Here is a 15531-nt window from a genome sequence, read left to right on the forward strand (position 1 = left end):
TAAGGTCCTTTAGCACAATATTACCTCAAAGTCATCTTGGCGCTACAACTGAGAAGGGTACCGTTTGTGCAAGGTTAAGTCACTTGGTATCATTTGTGTACACGCTATTCCTTGTATTGATCCCATTTCAAAGGATTGAATAAGACGACTAGCTAATATCAGGATCTCCCCACACTCTACATTGGTAGCTTCTGTGGATCGTCTTGACCCCGTTCAACAACTTCTGTCGACCAAAATGACCCTAGCTAATTATGCGAACAACAGTAGGTCGCCTTGTTTCATTGGATACATACTATTATAGTTACTCAGTGAAGTAACAAAATCAAAATTGACGGAGTCTGAACAGTATCTGTACTTGTATATCTTCGTATACAGCCACAGGACACGCCACCCAACCACACCCAGTCGGATATTTGCGTACATACGATGATAAATCATAAAAATGATAAATTCATTGCATTGCGGGACGTATCAGGACTTGTGTATTGTGCCCACGACTGCATGTGATACATGGGACTTTCAACATGGCGGACGTTCCTTCAGGGCAGACAGTACTATTAGATTTGTCCATAGGAACACATGCTTAAATACAAAAGTAAGTACTTTCATGAAGTCCTCATGAAAGTACTTACCCACACTCCAATCTCAAACATTCTTCTGCACCAGGTAGCCACAAGGGTCTGCTTCCCACATATAGAAAGAAAACAGGGGGTCGACCAGCTCAAACTCCCGCCACAGCTGATGCTAGTAAACAAACCTCAACTTTGACCTACATTTTCCTTGGTATCCATCCGTCTGGCCAGACAAGACCTAACCACTCACATCTCTCACTACGCCCACTAAACTGGTGAAATAAACAAAACTTGACCAATGCAGGAAAGTTTAGACCCTACCTGTGCCTTCCAGCCCAAAAATCTCCAAAATGGACCGAAATTTTCAAGAGAAAAAAGGATTTTCAAAGGTATTAACTAGGCACTCTTTTTTTGGCCTCCACTGCGCAGCGCAATTGTGACGTCTGCCCTACAGGCGCATAGCCTGGGTACCAAACCTTTGGTCGGCTTGGCGGTAATTTTTCGGCCAGGCCCTTTACCAAGCACAGGCGAGTTATGCCACGGACCTATCCCCAACTTGTTTTCCCTGTATCCGCTGACTTCCTGTATTCCTCTTTTGCCGCCCGTTGTGAGCGAAGAAACCTACCCCCCCCCCGAAGTGCGGTAATTAAAGGAGTACTAACCTCCAGAGGGAGGTGCTATATTTCGACAGGCATTTATTTTTAGAAGTGAAAAATGCATATTATTTTACAGTATAAAATTAAATGCCCATTGGTTACTTTTGGTAATTAGATACACATACTACTCGCGCACAGCATGCTGGGTAAACAGCAGGAATCTCCTCAGTCCATTCCCGACACGCTGGCAACAGGGAGCAATTCTGTACTTCGAGGGAGCGATTCTGTGTGCGCGCAAGTCTTAAAACGCTTCGAATCCAGGACAAACTCTCCAAATACCCTCAAAACTATCCCAGAATACACCACGCTACCCCATTGGTGTCTATGTTTTAAACAAAAAGTTACGTTAAAGACCTCATTTCGGGGGCGATAAGAAAAATTCGTACTGTTTTGTGTTCTTTGGTATCTTACCAACCATTGCCCTTCTTGGTGTTCTTATCGCCCCTCATTTATGCCGCAAATATTGACGATGAAAAAAACGGCGTAATCTAGTTATCCTTTCCATAAGTGGCGTAATCTAATTATCTGTTCAAGTAATACTTACATGCAAATAAGTTGAGAAAATCAAAACACGCAGGATGAAACTAACGCCCACTGCATTAGACATCCTGATATTATAGTATCCAAACCGCAGGTCAAGCAAAGTAAAGCAAGTAATTTCTCAATAATCAGCTTGTTTGTGTGCTTGTCGCCTACCATTTTCGTCCAAAAATGTTTATGTTGACCTGAAGTGTATGAGTATTGCGTACGCCAGAGTTCCCGGATGTATCAATTGTGGTTCAGCATGGGGGAAAATGATATTAATATCACTTTACAAACATGCGCCGCGCAACTCGTACAAGCAAAATTATGTAAAAAGTCGGCTAGTTATGTATTCATTGCAGCATGATGTATCGGAAAACAGCACTTCCTTCTGGAGGTTAGTACTCCTTTAAGTAGCACACTCTGATGAGTCTGATGAACCTAAAAAAACAGAAAAAGAGAGAAAGAAGAATATATATTACTTGAATTAATTTATTTTCATACTCTATTTCATTGATCTTTTATGTTTTGTAATTTGCAAATAGCCTCCGGGCACGAATTTGCAATTAACTTTTCACTGACTATATCACTTAAAGATAAATCAAGGAAACAAAAAAAAACAGGTTTTGCTGTTCAAAATTATTTGAGAATAGACACTGAATGCTGTACAAAAAGAATTCTCTATTTCTTTATAAAGTAGGAAATTGAAAATAAGAATTAAGTTCAAACCTACTTTCTGGCACCGATGATATTAAGAATACAACTATTGTATATATTCAATTGAAGCGAAACATATTTTCACCTCCCAACTCCTTTTCAGCAATCCTCTTGGCCCCTACTGCAAAGTCCTCTCTGCCAACCTTTCTCATGAGGCGTTCCAAGAGTGTAGGATTCCCCTCCCACAACTTCCCACTTTGCTCTAGCTTCGTACACATCTGGTGTGGGTCCATGTGTTGGAGATCTCTCGCTGGCAAAAGTTCTTTACTGCCCAAGTAGTTGCGGAGATCTCTAACCTGCTCGTCTTTTAGATTCTGCGAGATCCTCAGGTACAGATCATCAGCAGAGGGTTCCTCAACATCTCCTAAAACGAAACCCAAAATTTATACGATCTTATGGAGTATAAATAAACACAGATACTGTGTTCATAATTATAACTAGCGGAGACTTGGCAGGAAATACGGTTGCCTCTGTATCGCCTTCACAACAATGGAAGTAGGTTGATATAGACTGCAGTTCCCAAAGATAATAGCGAAGAAACATGTTACATAAGTTACAGCCATGCTCCTGATAAAGAGATGACATATGTTAGAGCGAATTTGAATACCGACCTTGCACTTCCCTTCGTAGTCTTTTGGCTCTTGGCCTGGTGGACGTCTCCCGTACATGTGATCCCGAACCACCTGCGAAAATAACCGTTTTCGTTACACTTGACTGACCCTGCATTCAAGTATTACTGAAGGATGAGCGTTACCAAATTCTTGTTGCATGTGTAATGTCCAGCTACAAGATATAATTTGGGCGACATTGTCTTAAGAGCGAATGTCTGTAAGGATCAAACAATGGTGGCACCGGTCAAAAAATCGATTTGGCTCATTTTTTGCACAGTGATAGTACTTGGTACATAACCCCTCAGAATAGCTTTCTTTTTGCTCAGAACCCCTTGTTGCCATGGCAACGGGCCAAAGAAGTTTTCAGGGCATTTGTCCAGATTTTGGCATGTACAAAACATAGAAATTGGCTAACTTTAGGGCACTATAACTGATCAGTGCTTTAGCGTAACGACAAGAGCAAGATGTGCTGATCAGAGCAATGCCTAAACTTGTATAAAATAGCAGTAAAGCCAATGATCAGTAAAATCTGAGGTCTTGGGCACTCTGAATACAATGCACTGTTTTAAGGGTGTATAAAAACTGAAATTTTGCCCAACTTTAAAGCACTGTAAGTCCCAAAAGGGGAGAATGTTTTGCTTGAAATTTACACTGCATAATAAACCACTCTAGGGGTATCAGATGCATGCTTGCAAAGTTTGGGTTCTTGTTTCGTTGCTACGCACTTGTCCTTTAAAGTAGGTCAGTTTTCGTTATTTTCATAATATGTCATTTTGTGCTATCTTTGAACTAACATAACCTCCAAACCAAACTAGTTATTTACTTGAAAGTTACATAGAATATAAAACAACAAATTGTCTATATAATGCATTCTTGTAAAGTTTGGGTTCTTGTTTCGTTGCTACGCACTTGTCCTTTAAAGTGGGTCAGTTTTCATTATTTTGATAATATGTCATTTTGAGCTATTTTTGACCTAGCATAAGTTCCAAACCAAACTAGTTATTTACTTGAAATTTATTTACAACATAAAACAATATGTATTCTGTGGAATGCGTACTTGCAAAGGCTGGGTTCTTGTTTTACTGCTACGCACTTGTCCCTGAAAAAGGGGCAATTTGCATATTTTCATGTCATCTTGTCCTATCTTTTGACTCTCATAAGTCTCAACAGTAAACTGTTGTGTGTTTAAATTTACACTGAATGTAAACCTATATATTGTCTATGAAATGCATGCTTGCATAGGTCAGATTCCTGTGTTCTAGTGGCTGTACCTGTCCCTGAAAGTAGGCTATATTCTTCACTTGTCCACTAATGCAAAATATTGACTATCTTTGGGAGTCTAATATGAAAAAGGAAAGGTTCTATCTCTAATTTTGCCAGATCTATGCCTTGGGTTGTTTATGAAATAGTTAGCACCAACGTTTGCATGATATAGTTGAAGCAATGTGGCTGTTATTGAACGTATGCCATTTTATCTTAATTTGATGATAACAGTCTTATACAGTCATATTTAGCGTCCCCACATTATTGACTCTCAAAGACTTGACTTGTTTCTATATTTGAATAAATATAATAAATCCCTGCGCATCTTTCTAACATGTAGTCTCTCACTCTATGTCTATGTCTTTGTATAACTATGTCTATGTGGAAAACATGCATTTCAGTCAACTCCGCTATTATATTCCTGTACATGTAGACTGTACTCATTTTGAGCAAGGACAGGAACTTAAGTACTCTTTCAGTTTTGCTACAAAGGCCGCTTTCCGACGGCGATCACTTATGGAAGCTACATCCACATCAAAGTGTTCACAAATCCGTTTTAGCAATGCAATCCCAAGTTCGTATAAGTCACCTCTCTTTGACATGTCACATAGGTTATATGTGTCATACAAAACAGGATGACGTAGGTGGACATCATCAATAACTTTAGCTTGCACTTTACTGTTGGTTCTCATCATCCTCTGTCGTCTTTCTACGTTTGGCTGCCAGTCTTGAGAAATAGCTTGACACTTGCTGTGTTGTCAGGAAGTCATTGACTCTGAATAGCCTTTGTCCTTGCGAGTCCCTTGCATGCCTCATAGCTTTTGACACTGTCTGTGGGTCAGACTTTTTACCTGTCGTTTCACCAAAGTGAAATGTCCTGTCAAGGTACGCCTTTTGTTTGGCACTGAACCTTACACGCTTCCTTTGGCTACGCAGTGCCCATCCTTCTTGAGGGCACTGCGTTGTTCTTGTTGCTCCTAGCGCTGTCTCAAAACTGAAAGAGTACTTAAGTTCCTGTCCTTGCTCAAAATGAGTACAGTCTACATGTACAGGAATATAATAGTGGAGTTGACTGAAATGCATGTTTTCCACATAGACATAGTTATACAAAGACATAGACATATAGTGAGAGACTACATGTTAGAAAGATGCGCAGGGATTTATTATATTTATTCAAATATAGAAACAAGTCAAGTCTTCGAGAGTCAATAATGTGGGGACGCTAAATATGACTGTATAAGACTGTTATCATCAAATTAAGATAAAATGGCATACGTTCAATAACAGCCACATTGCTTCAACTATATCATGCAAACGTTGGTGCTAACTATTTCATAAACAACCCAAGGCATAGATCTGACATATTATCAAAATAATGAAAACTGACCCACTTTAAAGGACAAGTGCGTAGCAACGAAACAAGAACCCAAACTTTATAAGAATGCATTATATAGACAATTTGTTGTTTTATATTCTATGTAAATTTCAAGTAAATATCTAGTTTGGTTTGGAACTTATGCTAGGTCAAAGATAGCACAAAATGACATATCATCAAAATAACGAAAACTGACCCACTTTGAAGGACAAGTGCGTAGCAACGAAACAAGAACCCAAACTTTGCAAGCATGCATTTCATAGACAATTTGTTGTTTTATACTTTATGTAAATTTCAAGTAAAGAACTAGTTTGGTTTTGGAGCTTATGTTAGTTCAAAGATAGCACAAAATGACATATTATCAAAATAACGAAAACTGACCTACTTTAACCCTAAACAGTACACCTGGGGTCCGCGCGGACCCCAGCACTATATATTCTGTAATATCTTTTTGTTTCTAAAGATTTTTTCTGAAATTTTAGGTAATTTTCACCCACAAAGTTGTCTCTCAATACAGTGCAGAAAACTCCGTTTCTACCATTTATAAAAAAATTATATCTGATTTTCTTTTGGGGTCCGCGCGGACCCCAGCCGGCTTTCGATCATAATGGATACACTGGCGTTCTTATACATTACCTTATTTCCGTTTTCATATATTTTTATGCACTCATCGTATGTCTATCAAGTTTTTAGAGAATGGTGTAGTAATAGAATTAAATTTTAATAACTTTGGTGTAATTATGACGTCATATGACGTCAGAGCTAATAATATAGTCCGCCATATTGGATTTTGACCAATGACGTCATCAAATTAGCATATTCTATGCATATTAAATGATTTAACTTATATTTAATTATGTAAGATGTTATTAATGTTGGAAAAGAAGTGTAATTTATTATAGAACTCAGAAAATTTTTATGTTTAAACCAAAATTACTTCTATTCTCAAAAAAACTGCCTGCTAGAAACCCGTTGCCATGGCAACACAAAAAAACATCAACTTACTAGTATTAAACTAATATGAACTTTTTGCCAGAGACATTTTAGGAAAGATCTCCAAATTTGATACTTCTAGCGCAAGCCGTTTAGCCGCTATCTGAGATCAAAGTTGGGCCTCAAAAGCCCCTTCAGTCTGAAATGGGTTTAAAAATCGGGTATTTCTCCTTGTCTTCTTTTCTTCACCAAAAAATAGAAAAAGTTCGAAATGTATGATTTTTGTGTGTAATGTGGACACAGAGGTTCCCACATCAGTTTGCAAAACAATTGAGCTGGTAGCCTGTTGATAATTTCTAAACATTGGCAAAAAACTGTTCTGGGGTCCGCGCGGACCCCAGGTGTACAGATTAATCAGTCCGGGAAGGTGTACTGTTAAGGGTTAAAGGACAAGTGCGTAGTAACGAAACAAGAACCCAAACTTTGCAAGCATGCATCTGATACTCCTAGAGTGGTTTATTATGCAGTGTAAATTTCAAGCAAAACATCCTCCCCTTTTGGGACTTACAGTGCTTCAAAGTTGGGCAAAATTTCAGTTTTTTTACACCCTTAAAACAGTGCATTGTATTCAGAGTGCCCAAGACCTCAGATTTTACTGAACATTGGCTTTACTGCTATTTTATACAAGTTTAGGCATTGCTCTGATCAGCAAATCTTGCTCTTGTGGTTACGCTAAAGCACTAATCAGTTATAGTGCCCTAAAGTTAGCCAATTTCTATGTTTTGTACATGCAAAAATCTGGACAAATGCCCTGAAAACTTCTTTGGCCCGTTGCCATGGCAACAAGGGGTTCTGAGCAAAAAGAAAGCTATTCTGAGGGGTTATGTACCAAGTACTATCACTGTGCAAAAAATGAGCCAAATCGATTTTTTGACCGGTGCCACCATTGTTTGATCCTTACAGACATTCGCTCTTAATACATAAGTTATAATATAACAATATATACAAGCAAAATATCAAACTACGATTCTTTGCTGCTTCCCCCAACACGTCACCATCTTCTAGAAATACCTTTGCGTTTGATTTTCCTCTTTCCACGTAGGCTTGTACCACTGGGTCCGGCCTCAGAAGAGATTTGCTCGAAATCTGCACAGATATCAATTTTTGTTAATTACACATCTCCTTACCACTCTCTTTGGAGAGGATAGAACGTACGAGTGCTACTAAAACTCCAAGGCAAGTTAAACCATCGAAATAAATTTTAGAAATGAAAATATGCAAGCTCTGAGGCTGATAATTGCCCTCCAAGCATACTCCAAATATATTATTACGGATTGCCGTAAATAACTAGTGGTAGCACATTTTATGTATGATTTTCCGTCACCTTTAGCTGGTGTAAATCTGCAGACAGTCTCGTCAGCGTTCTTGAGGTGCAGGTCGAACCGAAGCTTGGATCTCTGCGCTCTGCTGTACTTCCTGGCGTCCACCTCCACACGGAACTTCTTGTAGTACTGCCCTGTCTCAAACGTGTCGTCAAACTCCAGACCCTGCAATTAATGGTAAAGCATGTACACAGATTTAGTAACCTATTGACATTACGTTACCTTAAAGTGCTTATGTTTCCACATTTTTCTCTACTACAAATAATTCCTGAAATACTTCTTTCTAGCACATCGCATCGCTGTATTTGATTACATGATGTTAAACAGGCTCAGAGTCTTCTCAGGTTGTGTAAACACTGCACGCGATAATAAAGCTAAGAATCTGTGCTGAACCTCTTCAGGTCGTGTCTCCACGTCGACGCCTGCTCCGTTTCTGGCTGTCACCTCCAGGCGATACTCCTCCCCCAGCTTCAGCACACACTGTTCAGGGTCCCAGCTGGAGTAGCCGAGCCTCCCTTCCAACGCCTGCAGGTACTGGAACCATGCATTTGACAAAGAAGAATATCAAGATCATCGTTTTTGCGTTTATTTACAACATCTAAATTATTTGCAGTTTGAATAGGATTTCTGCTATCCTGTTTTAAGATTTACTTGCAAAGAGACACCTTACCTCACTTCGACATATTTTTTTGGGGTATCCACTTCTTTCATGTTGATCTATAGACCAGATCAAGAGGCATCCCCAAAAACAGCATTATTTTGTCATTCATCATGCTCATGACTTAGAAATATGGTTATCTTACGATGTTTTCCACACTACTTATACATTTTGCCATACGCTGTTAATACATTGAAAAAATGATTCTGAAAAGAATCAACTAGTACTTGCAAAGAGACACCTTACCTCTACCATTAGCACGACATTGGAGATGATGTAGACGTGAAGCTGGAAGACCGAGGGATAGTTTGGCGGCGCGAACACCACACACAGGCCGTTCCTGCGCAGGTCCATCCCCAGGATTTTTCTCACCACAGGACCGAACTTGCTTCCCTTCCGGAATCTGGTGGTGAGGTGGGTCGGGCTGATGTCAGACACCGTCAGGAGTTCTTCCGTCTCTCCCGCAACGTGCACGATCGCGATGTCATCTGGATTCAATACTGATAGAATATGTTGGTCATAATATTATGTTCTGTACATGTACATTTTAATCTCTTTTGAAACTTAAGTTTAATTCTAACTTTATTGCTAGCTCTCCAGGAAATACAAACACTTATAAACTAAATACCTATTGACTAAACCTATCTTTCAAAATAACGATTCTTGCAGATGTACCTGTGTCTCCATCCAGGTGCAGCACGTGCGGCAGTAGGATGTCCACCGGCCCCTCCACGTCCTCACACTGGATGGAGAAGAGCGGACCCACCGCCATCCATCCCTGATCCTGCTGCCAGTTGTCGGACCAGTTCGCACTCCTGTAGGTCACGTGCAGCGGGTAGGGCGTCACCACGCCCAGGTCGGTCCGTCTGCACAGGTACTTCCCTTCACCTGGCAGGCGGAGGGACCTGAGGAGATTAACACAGGTATTGTAGCCAGGTGTTCAATCATACAGGTGTGGCATAGCGGGTAGGGCGTCACCACGAACTACTTTTACTGTGTTTGTTTGTGCGTAGATATGTATAGTCGAGTGTTATAGATGGCTACTCACCAGTCTGTGTCTCCGGTCATCTCAGGACTGACCTCTTGTAACGGCAAGGCATCACGGTATTCCTGGATAAAAAGAATTGTACATTTTGCAGTTTCATATCAACATGACATGATGAAGAATTGTGATCGATGCATTCATGCATCTTGTAAATATCTCATGGCAGTTATACGAGAATTCCTTTGTTTCTACTCACACAGATACATGTACATGTATGTTCTTTGTAATTATCCAAACTAGGATAATTGTGATGGTTAAGAAATTGTTCTTTCTTTCAGTAGAATATTACCCTGCAATACGGCATAATTTCATAACTAAAATCAATTATGTGTATAATTCGGTTTTCTTTCGTCCTTCACCATGTGAAATGATCTAACAAGAAGTCCATAAACTCACAATGTACACTCCCTGTACGTCTTTAGCCAGGTCCGGTTTGCCGATGTTCTGCAGTGTTTCCTCCAGCTGCGGCAGGTAGTGGAGCGGTCCGTGGGGGGTCTTGGTGCGCCAGGCCTTCAGCATCTGGAACGCCTTCTGGGTACCTGTTTTATCTGTGAGGCGGTACTCCCCCCCTATGTTGTCCAACACGGACCTGTTCAGTCCCAGCTCCTGTCCCAGCCGGGTCCACTCCCAACAAACAGCCCTGCTGACCTGGTACAGCCGGTTGTCTGTATAGTAAGAGCATCAATTTTGGAGGTATATATAAGTCAAGAGGAAACATGTAACAGAAACAAATATTGCCCAATCAATGTTTCAGATATTCACTTACCAATGAAGTACTTGCCGATGACGTCTGCCGGTGTTCTGGTGACCGGAAGTGGCCCTTCCCAGCTTCCCCTGGACAATCTCATCAAGTCCCCCGGCACGTGACGCCTCACAGCCTCTATAGGGAGGGACTTTGCTGTTTCCCCGCTTCCAACACTGTTACTGGAGTACAAGGCAGGAAACTCGTCCCAACAGGCCTCTATCTCCCTCACTACCGTCTGAGCCCGGCGCCACGCCTTCTCCGGCTCTCCCCGGATCCGGATTTCTTCTCTTGTAGCGGAATGGCGGTACATGACGTCTTCTGAGTTCTCTCCAACATGAACGACAACTGTGTCCTTGGTGAGGAGACGGCGTGTGGTCTGCTCCATGGACAGGATACGGGAGACCATGGTTTCCGGTAGACCCAGAGGAGGCTCTTGGCTGTACTCTATAGTAAGAGAGATCTCCTCTCCGCCTGATGGCACAACCTCTGGCCAGCAGTGTGCCACCTCGTCAGGCTGGGCGGCAGGAAGCTCTGTTGGAAAGATCACCGACCCTGAGTAACACAGGCCGAAGTGCTTCATCAGGGGAAGGAGACTGTTGAAGGTGACAATGCTGTCTCCAAGCAGGTTCTTCATGAAACTGTCGCTGGCCCTGCCCGTCTTCAAGAAGGACGCCCTGTCTTCAGCAAACTGCGCTCTGGTATGCTCAGACAGAGACTCGGCTATGCTGTCCAGATATGCCGGTAGGTCATGCCTGAAGATCTGCTTGAAGAGTGTGAGGATGATGGTTGGGTCCGGGAAGACCAGATCTTCCATCCCCCTGATGTGGTTGTAGAACAGGATCTGTCCGGTCACGTGCAGATAGCTGAGCGCGTTCAGGACGTCTGACTCCTTCATCCCTGCAGCTGCTCCGACGTCCTGACACTCCCTGACTTGACGGTGGGTCCGTCCTGTCGCCTGGATGTTTTCTGACAGTTTTGTCCAGGAAGTCGGCATCTCTTGGCGGGCAGCAGGGAACAATCGCTCGTCCTTCACCATTTCTGCCATCTTGTCGCACAGAGCTCCGATACCCTGGAACGTCTTGCTGCTGACCGGGATAACCTGTACGTTCAACAGACCTTTGGGTCGTCCGTCCAGTAACTTCTCCAGTGACTCTTTCTTGGCCAAGATGTCGTCCCTTGTGAGACCGTAGAATGGCCCGGACATGTCTGATCTGCTGTCCACTGCGTCCACCGCCTTCTGACAGAATTGAATCTCTTCTTTCAGCTTGGTTTGTAGTTTACTCTCAGCGCCCTGGGTGTCTCTCTGGATGGAGGAACAAGCTGCTGCTATCATCTCCTCGGCCTTGTCTGGCGGAAACATGTCAACTTTGGTTCCTACAACAAGGATAGTCGGGTTGAAGACGTGGGAAGTCACGGATGTTAGCCACGTTCCCACTCGTTCCTGGAACTCTTCTGACTTGTATGCTGGCAGGTCTACATTGAGGATGTGCAGGGCCTGACGTGTCAGGAAGAACCGGTGCGTGTAGTGGTAGATCTGGTGACCTCCGAAGTCGTACATCGCGTACCTGACGTTATTCTTGGTGTCATGGAAACTGATGACGTCAACACCGATGGTTCTGTCAGTTTCGGTCTCCACGTGACCTTGACCCTTTATCATACAGTTGAGCAGACTGGTCTTCCCTGCCTCCGTCTGTCCCAGAAACACGCCCTTGACTTCCAAAGGTGTTGTGACGTCGTCCGCATGCGCTCTTGGATGGCGTAGATGTTTCATCACCGTTACTGTATAAAAGGTGGCATTAAATATGATTACTATAATAGTAGACAGCACACAAATGTCAAACATAGATATTGCTGTGCCATATGTATAGTGTTATATGCTTCTGACCTGTTTTAAACATAACCATTACATTTCTACCCTTCCTTTCTCTGTGAAAGCAGTGACTTTGAGGCGTAACATGTGGGAAAACTCTTCTAGTAGCAAAGAGAGAATTTCTTATCTAAGAAATTGCTTAACTTATTCTTGTAAAACAGTCTATGATATACTTGAATATTTTGAACATTTAAACCTAGACTAACAAATCACATGATAATTGTACTTGAGGTATTATTGTTTAGAGAATGACATTTCATAGTTGCCTACCTTGACTTTCCTGCTGTGTGAAATGTTCCGTCTGTGCGATTTGTTGACCAGGTTGTGCCGCCTGCTGTTTCCCGATTTGTTGACCAGGTTTTGCCGCCTGCTGTTTCCCGATGCCGTAGTGCCGCTCCCAGAACCGCTCCCGTTCCTCCATCTCCTCCGCCAGGAAGTCCTGTCCTTCCTCCCGCAGGACCCGCACTAACCAGTCGTACGGCTCCTGCCGCCTCCTGCCATACTGCAGCATGTCTACCAACCGGCGGGCCCGGCTTACTGGTGTCGGCTTCGCCTAGGGGAGGGAAAATCGTCAGGGGTGTGATCTTACTTAGACAACGCTAGTTAACATTTCTGTTCTCCTGTACGTGTGGGTGGGGTTTCTCTGTGGTCAGGTTTTAAAGAGAGAGGCACTTCAATTTAGCAAAATCCTACTTCTGAAATAAAAGGTGTCCATGCGAAAACATATTACCATTGAAACATGCGTTATCAATATTCCATGTCAAAATAGCCAAGTGGGTAGAGGCCTTGCATTTAGGAGTTGATCAGTTCGCTCCCCTAAACATCTAAAGTACATGTGGCGAGGTGGTGTTTTTATCAAGACTCCGACAAGTGCCGGTTCCACCATGTAACTAACCTTTATAGACCGGACGTCAGCCGGACTCAGCTGGTTCTCCTGTTCCAGCCGTGTGAGAACAGCTGGGAGGTTCATGTTGTCAGGCAGGAAGACACGAGTGTTGATCAAGGCCCACCAGCACGGGAACCTCAGTTCACCTGTGGAGAGGAACAGACAAACGGCATGCGTCGCCTAGCATGGCTTTCTCTATGAAGCGATATCGTGTCAATCCACAAACTGTTGAGGCATGAATTTCATAATCATAATCTTGTTATACAAATATATAATAACCATGCAGTACAAGATAAAGGTAGCAAGTATATCTCATGAAGAGCTATACTTATGATAACATTTTTCTAATGTTTAATTTTATGTGCCTTGAGACCACCTCTCCAATTAACAAGTATTCCGTCTCATATTCAGGATATGTATTCGAACAGTACAGAAAACAAATAATTTCCAAATCCCCAAAATGTCTTCTGTGTGATTCTTGTGAAAACAAATAATATGAAACTTTATGAAGCAGCTACACAGCCATAAATTCCTCTGTGTATTTTATCGCTATAATGTGTACAGCTTCTTTGTTATGTTTTCCATCCAGTAAAACTGAAAGTGAAAGTTTCTCACTTGGTTACAGAGGCATCTGTGCTGAACATACGCTACCTGTAAACTTCTTCTTACCTTGTATGGGTAAGTTGTATGAGAGCAGTCCTATAATGTAACTTTTATTTATATGTGACAAAAAGAGTCCATATTTTTTGCGTTGTGTAACAGTCATACTATGTCCATCCTCACCTGTTTGTCTGCAGAGCGCGTCACGCACACCCCAGGCGATGCCTTCCATCCACCTGTAAATACTGAAAATACTGCCGGGCATCTTCTCCTCAACCCTGTGCCGCTGGACCCGCCTGGCCGGCGCCTCCAGGGTTGGGTACTGCCGGCTCACTAACGTACCGAACTCACGGAAGTCATCCACGTTCTGGTCCAGCCAAATGGCGTATCGAGGCTTGTTGTTCCTGACGGCAGTTTCCAGTCCGACCGTGAGCGAGGACTGGTCAGCAAGCAGGTGTCTGCTGATCACGGGCACGACAAGTTTCACGCTGCCGAGGGTCAGTGTGGACGTGAGCTGTGCGCGGCTGACGACACCAGGAGCACCCGTGACAATGGCTGTCTCGGGTAGACTGTAATACCCACCCGCATCCAGATCTATCAGCTCCCCCACCAGCCTCCTGACGAACTCCTCATCCTCTGCTGCGTGCAGGATGGCAACACGCGGACCTAGTAGAAAAACAACAGGTTAAGAATGTCAATAATTACAACATTTCAAAAGTGTGAATTTATCATGATAGTGATAGGTAGAACTACGCATATAGGGAAGTAATCCAGGCATTATTATCTAAGATGTATCCATCTTCAATGTTCACCAAACTGGAATGAAAGTGAAAGTAGATATATTGGGTGGGTGGAACTTTCGCTTATAGAAGTAAGGTTTATTATAGAAGTTCATTTGTGTTGGTAGTAATCATGGTGCAATGCACTTTATTCCAACAATGGTAGTTTGATATTTGATCCTCATGCACCCTTGTGTTGGAATAAAGCTCCCATTATACTAAGAATTTATGTTTCACTGTAAATTGTTTGTTTTGATGGTATACATTTATTTGTTATATCAAATAATTTTTGTCATACGCAGGAAACTCAATGTTATATTAAATAATTTTGTTATATAAAATGTTATATCACTTTATGATGTGATAATGTATCAAACAATATCACATCATAAAGTTTATTTAATGGTGGCGCTGATATATACGTTTAATGTTTCGGTGTCGTTCTTGTGCTTGTCGAGTCTGTATCTGAGTTTGTAAAGACGATAACTCTAGAAGGCTTGTAGATAGTCTTGATATTTGGTAGGTGGTTAGGTCTTGATGAGATGGTGGCTATGGCACTGCACCAGAACTTCCTAATTTGAGGTCATGTGAACTGGACATGATAGGGTCACGAATTGAGCATGTAGATAGCATTTTCGTTTCAGACACTGATTTTTGTTAAATGAAAAAGATAAAAATAAAAAGCTTATTTACTTTCTTTCTCTTCATCAGTGCCGCTGTAGTCGAACGAGTCCTCGCTGGAATCAGTATCCAGAGAATCTTTGCTCTCCGGACCGCTCTCAGGCTCACTCATTCTGGAAAAAAAAATTGGCCAAAACTTACAGAAAACTACATATTCAAACAGTAAGAAACGTGACTATCTATCTATCTACTTAATTATCTCGATCTACCTATTTTACCCATCTATTACCTATATA

At 42.2% G+C, this 15531-nt stretch overlaps 1 protein-coding gene across 1 annotated transcript in view; it reads right to left on the bottom strand.

Annotated features, from left to right (window-relative positions):
- Positions 1–15407, bottom strand: part of LOC109470861 — a 43576-nt gene extending 28169 nt beyond the window's left edge. Inside the window, exons 1-14 of the mRNA XM_019769945.1 lie at positions 15308–15407; positions 14019–14501; positions 13245–13381; positions 12717–12902; positions 12620–12680; positions 10501–12258; positions 10131–10399; positions 9738–9799; positions 9365–9594; positions 8936–9189; positions 8425–8565; positions 8034–8196; positions 7721–7795; positions 2553–2831 (exon numbers count right to left, since the gene is read on the bottom strand). Coding sequence (XP_019625504.1) covers positions 2553–2831; positions 7721–7795; positions 8034–8196; positions 8425–8565; positions 8936–9189; positions 9365–9594; positions 9738–9799; positions 10131–10399; positions 10501–12258; positions 12620–12680; positions 12717–12902; positions 13245–13381; positions 14019–14501; positions 15308–15407 — 4198 coding nt within the window. The remainder of the gene's footprint in view (positions 1–2552; positions 2832–7720; positions 7796–8033; positions 8197–8424; positions 8566–8935; positions 9190–9364; positions 9595–9737; positions 9800–10130; positions 10400–10500; positions 12259–12619; positions 12681–12716; positions 12903–13244; positions 13382–14018; positions 14502–15307) is intronic.
- Between the last annotated feature and the right edge of the window lie 124 nt (positions 15408–15531).

Source organism: Branchiostoma belcheri, unplaced genomic scaffold, assembly GCF_001625305.1.
Source record: "Branchiostoma belcheri isolate BF01 breed outbred unplaced genomic scaffold, Haploidv18h27 scaffold237, whole genome shotgun sequence".
NCBI classification, from domain to species: domain Eukaryota; kingdom Metazoa; phylum Chordata; class Leptocardii; order Amphioxiformes; family Branchiostomatidae; genus Branchiostoma; species Branchiostoma belcheri.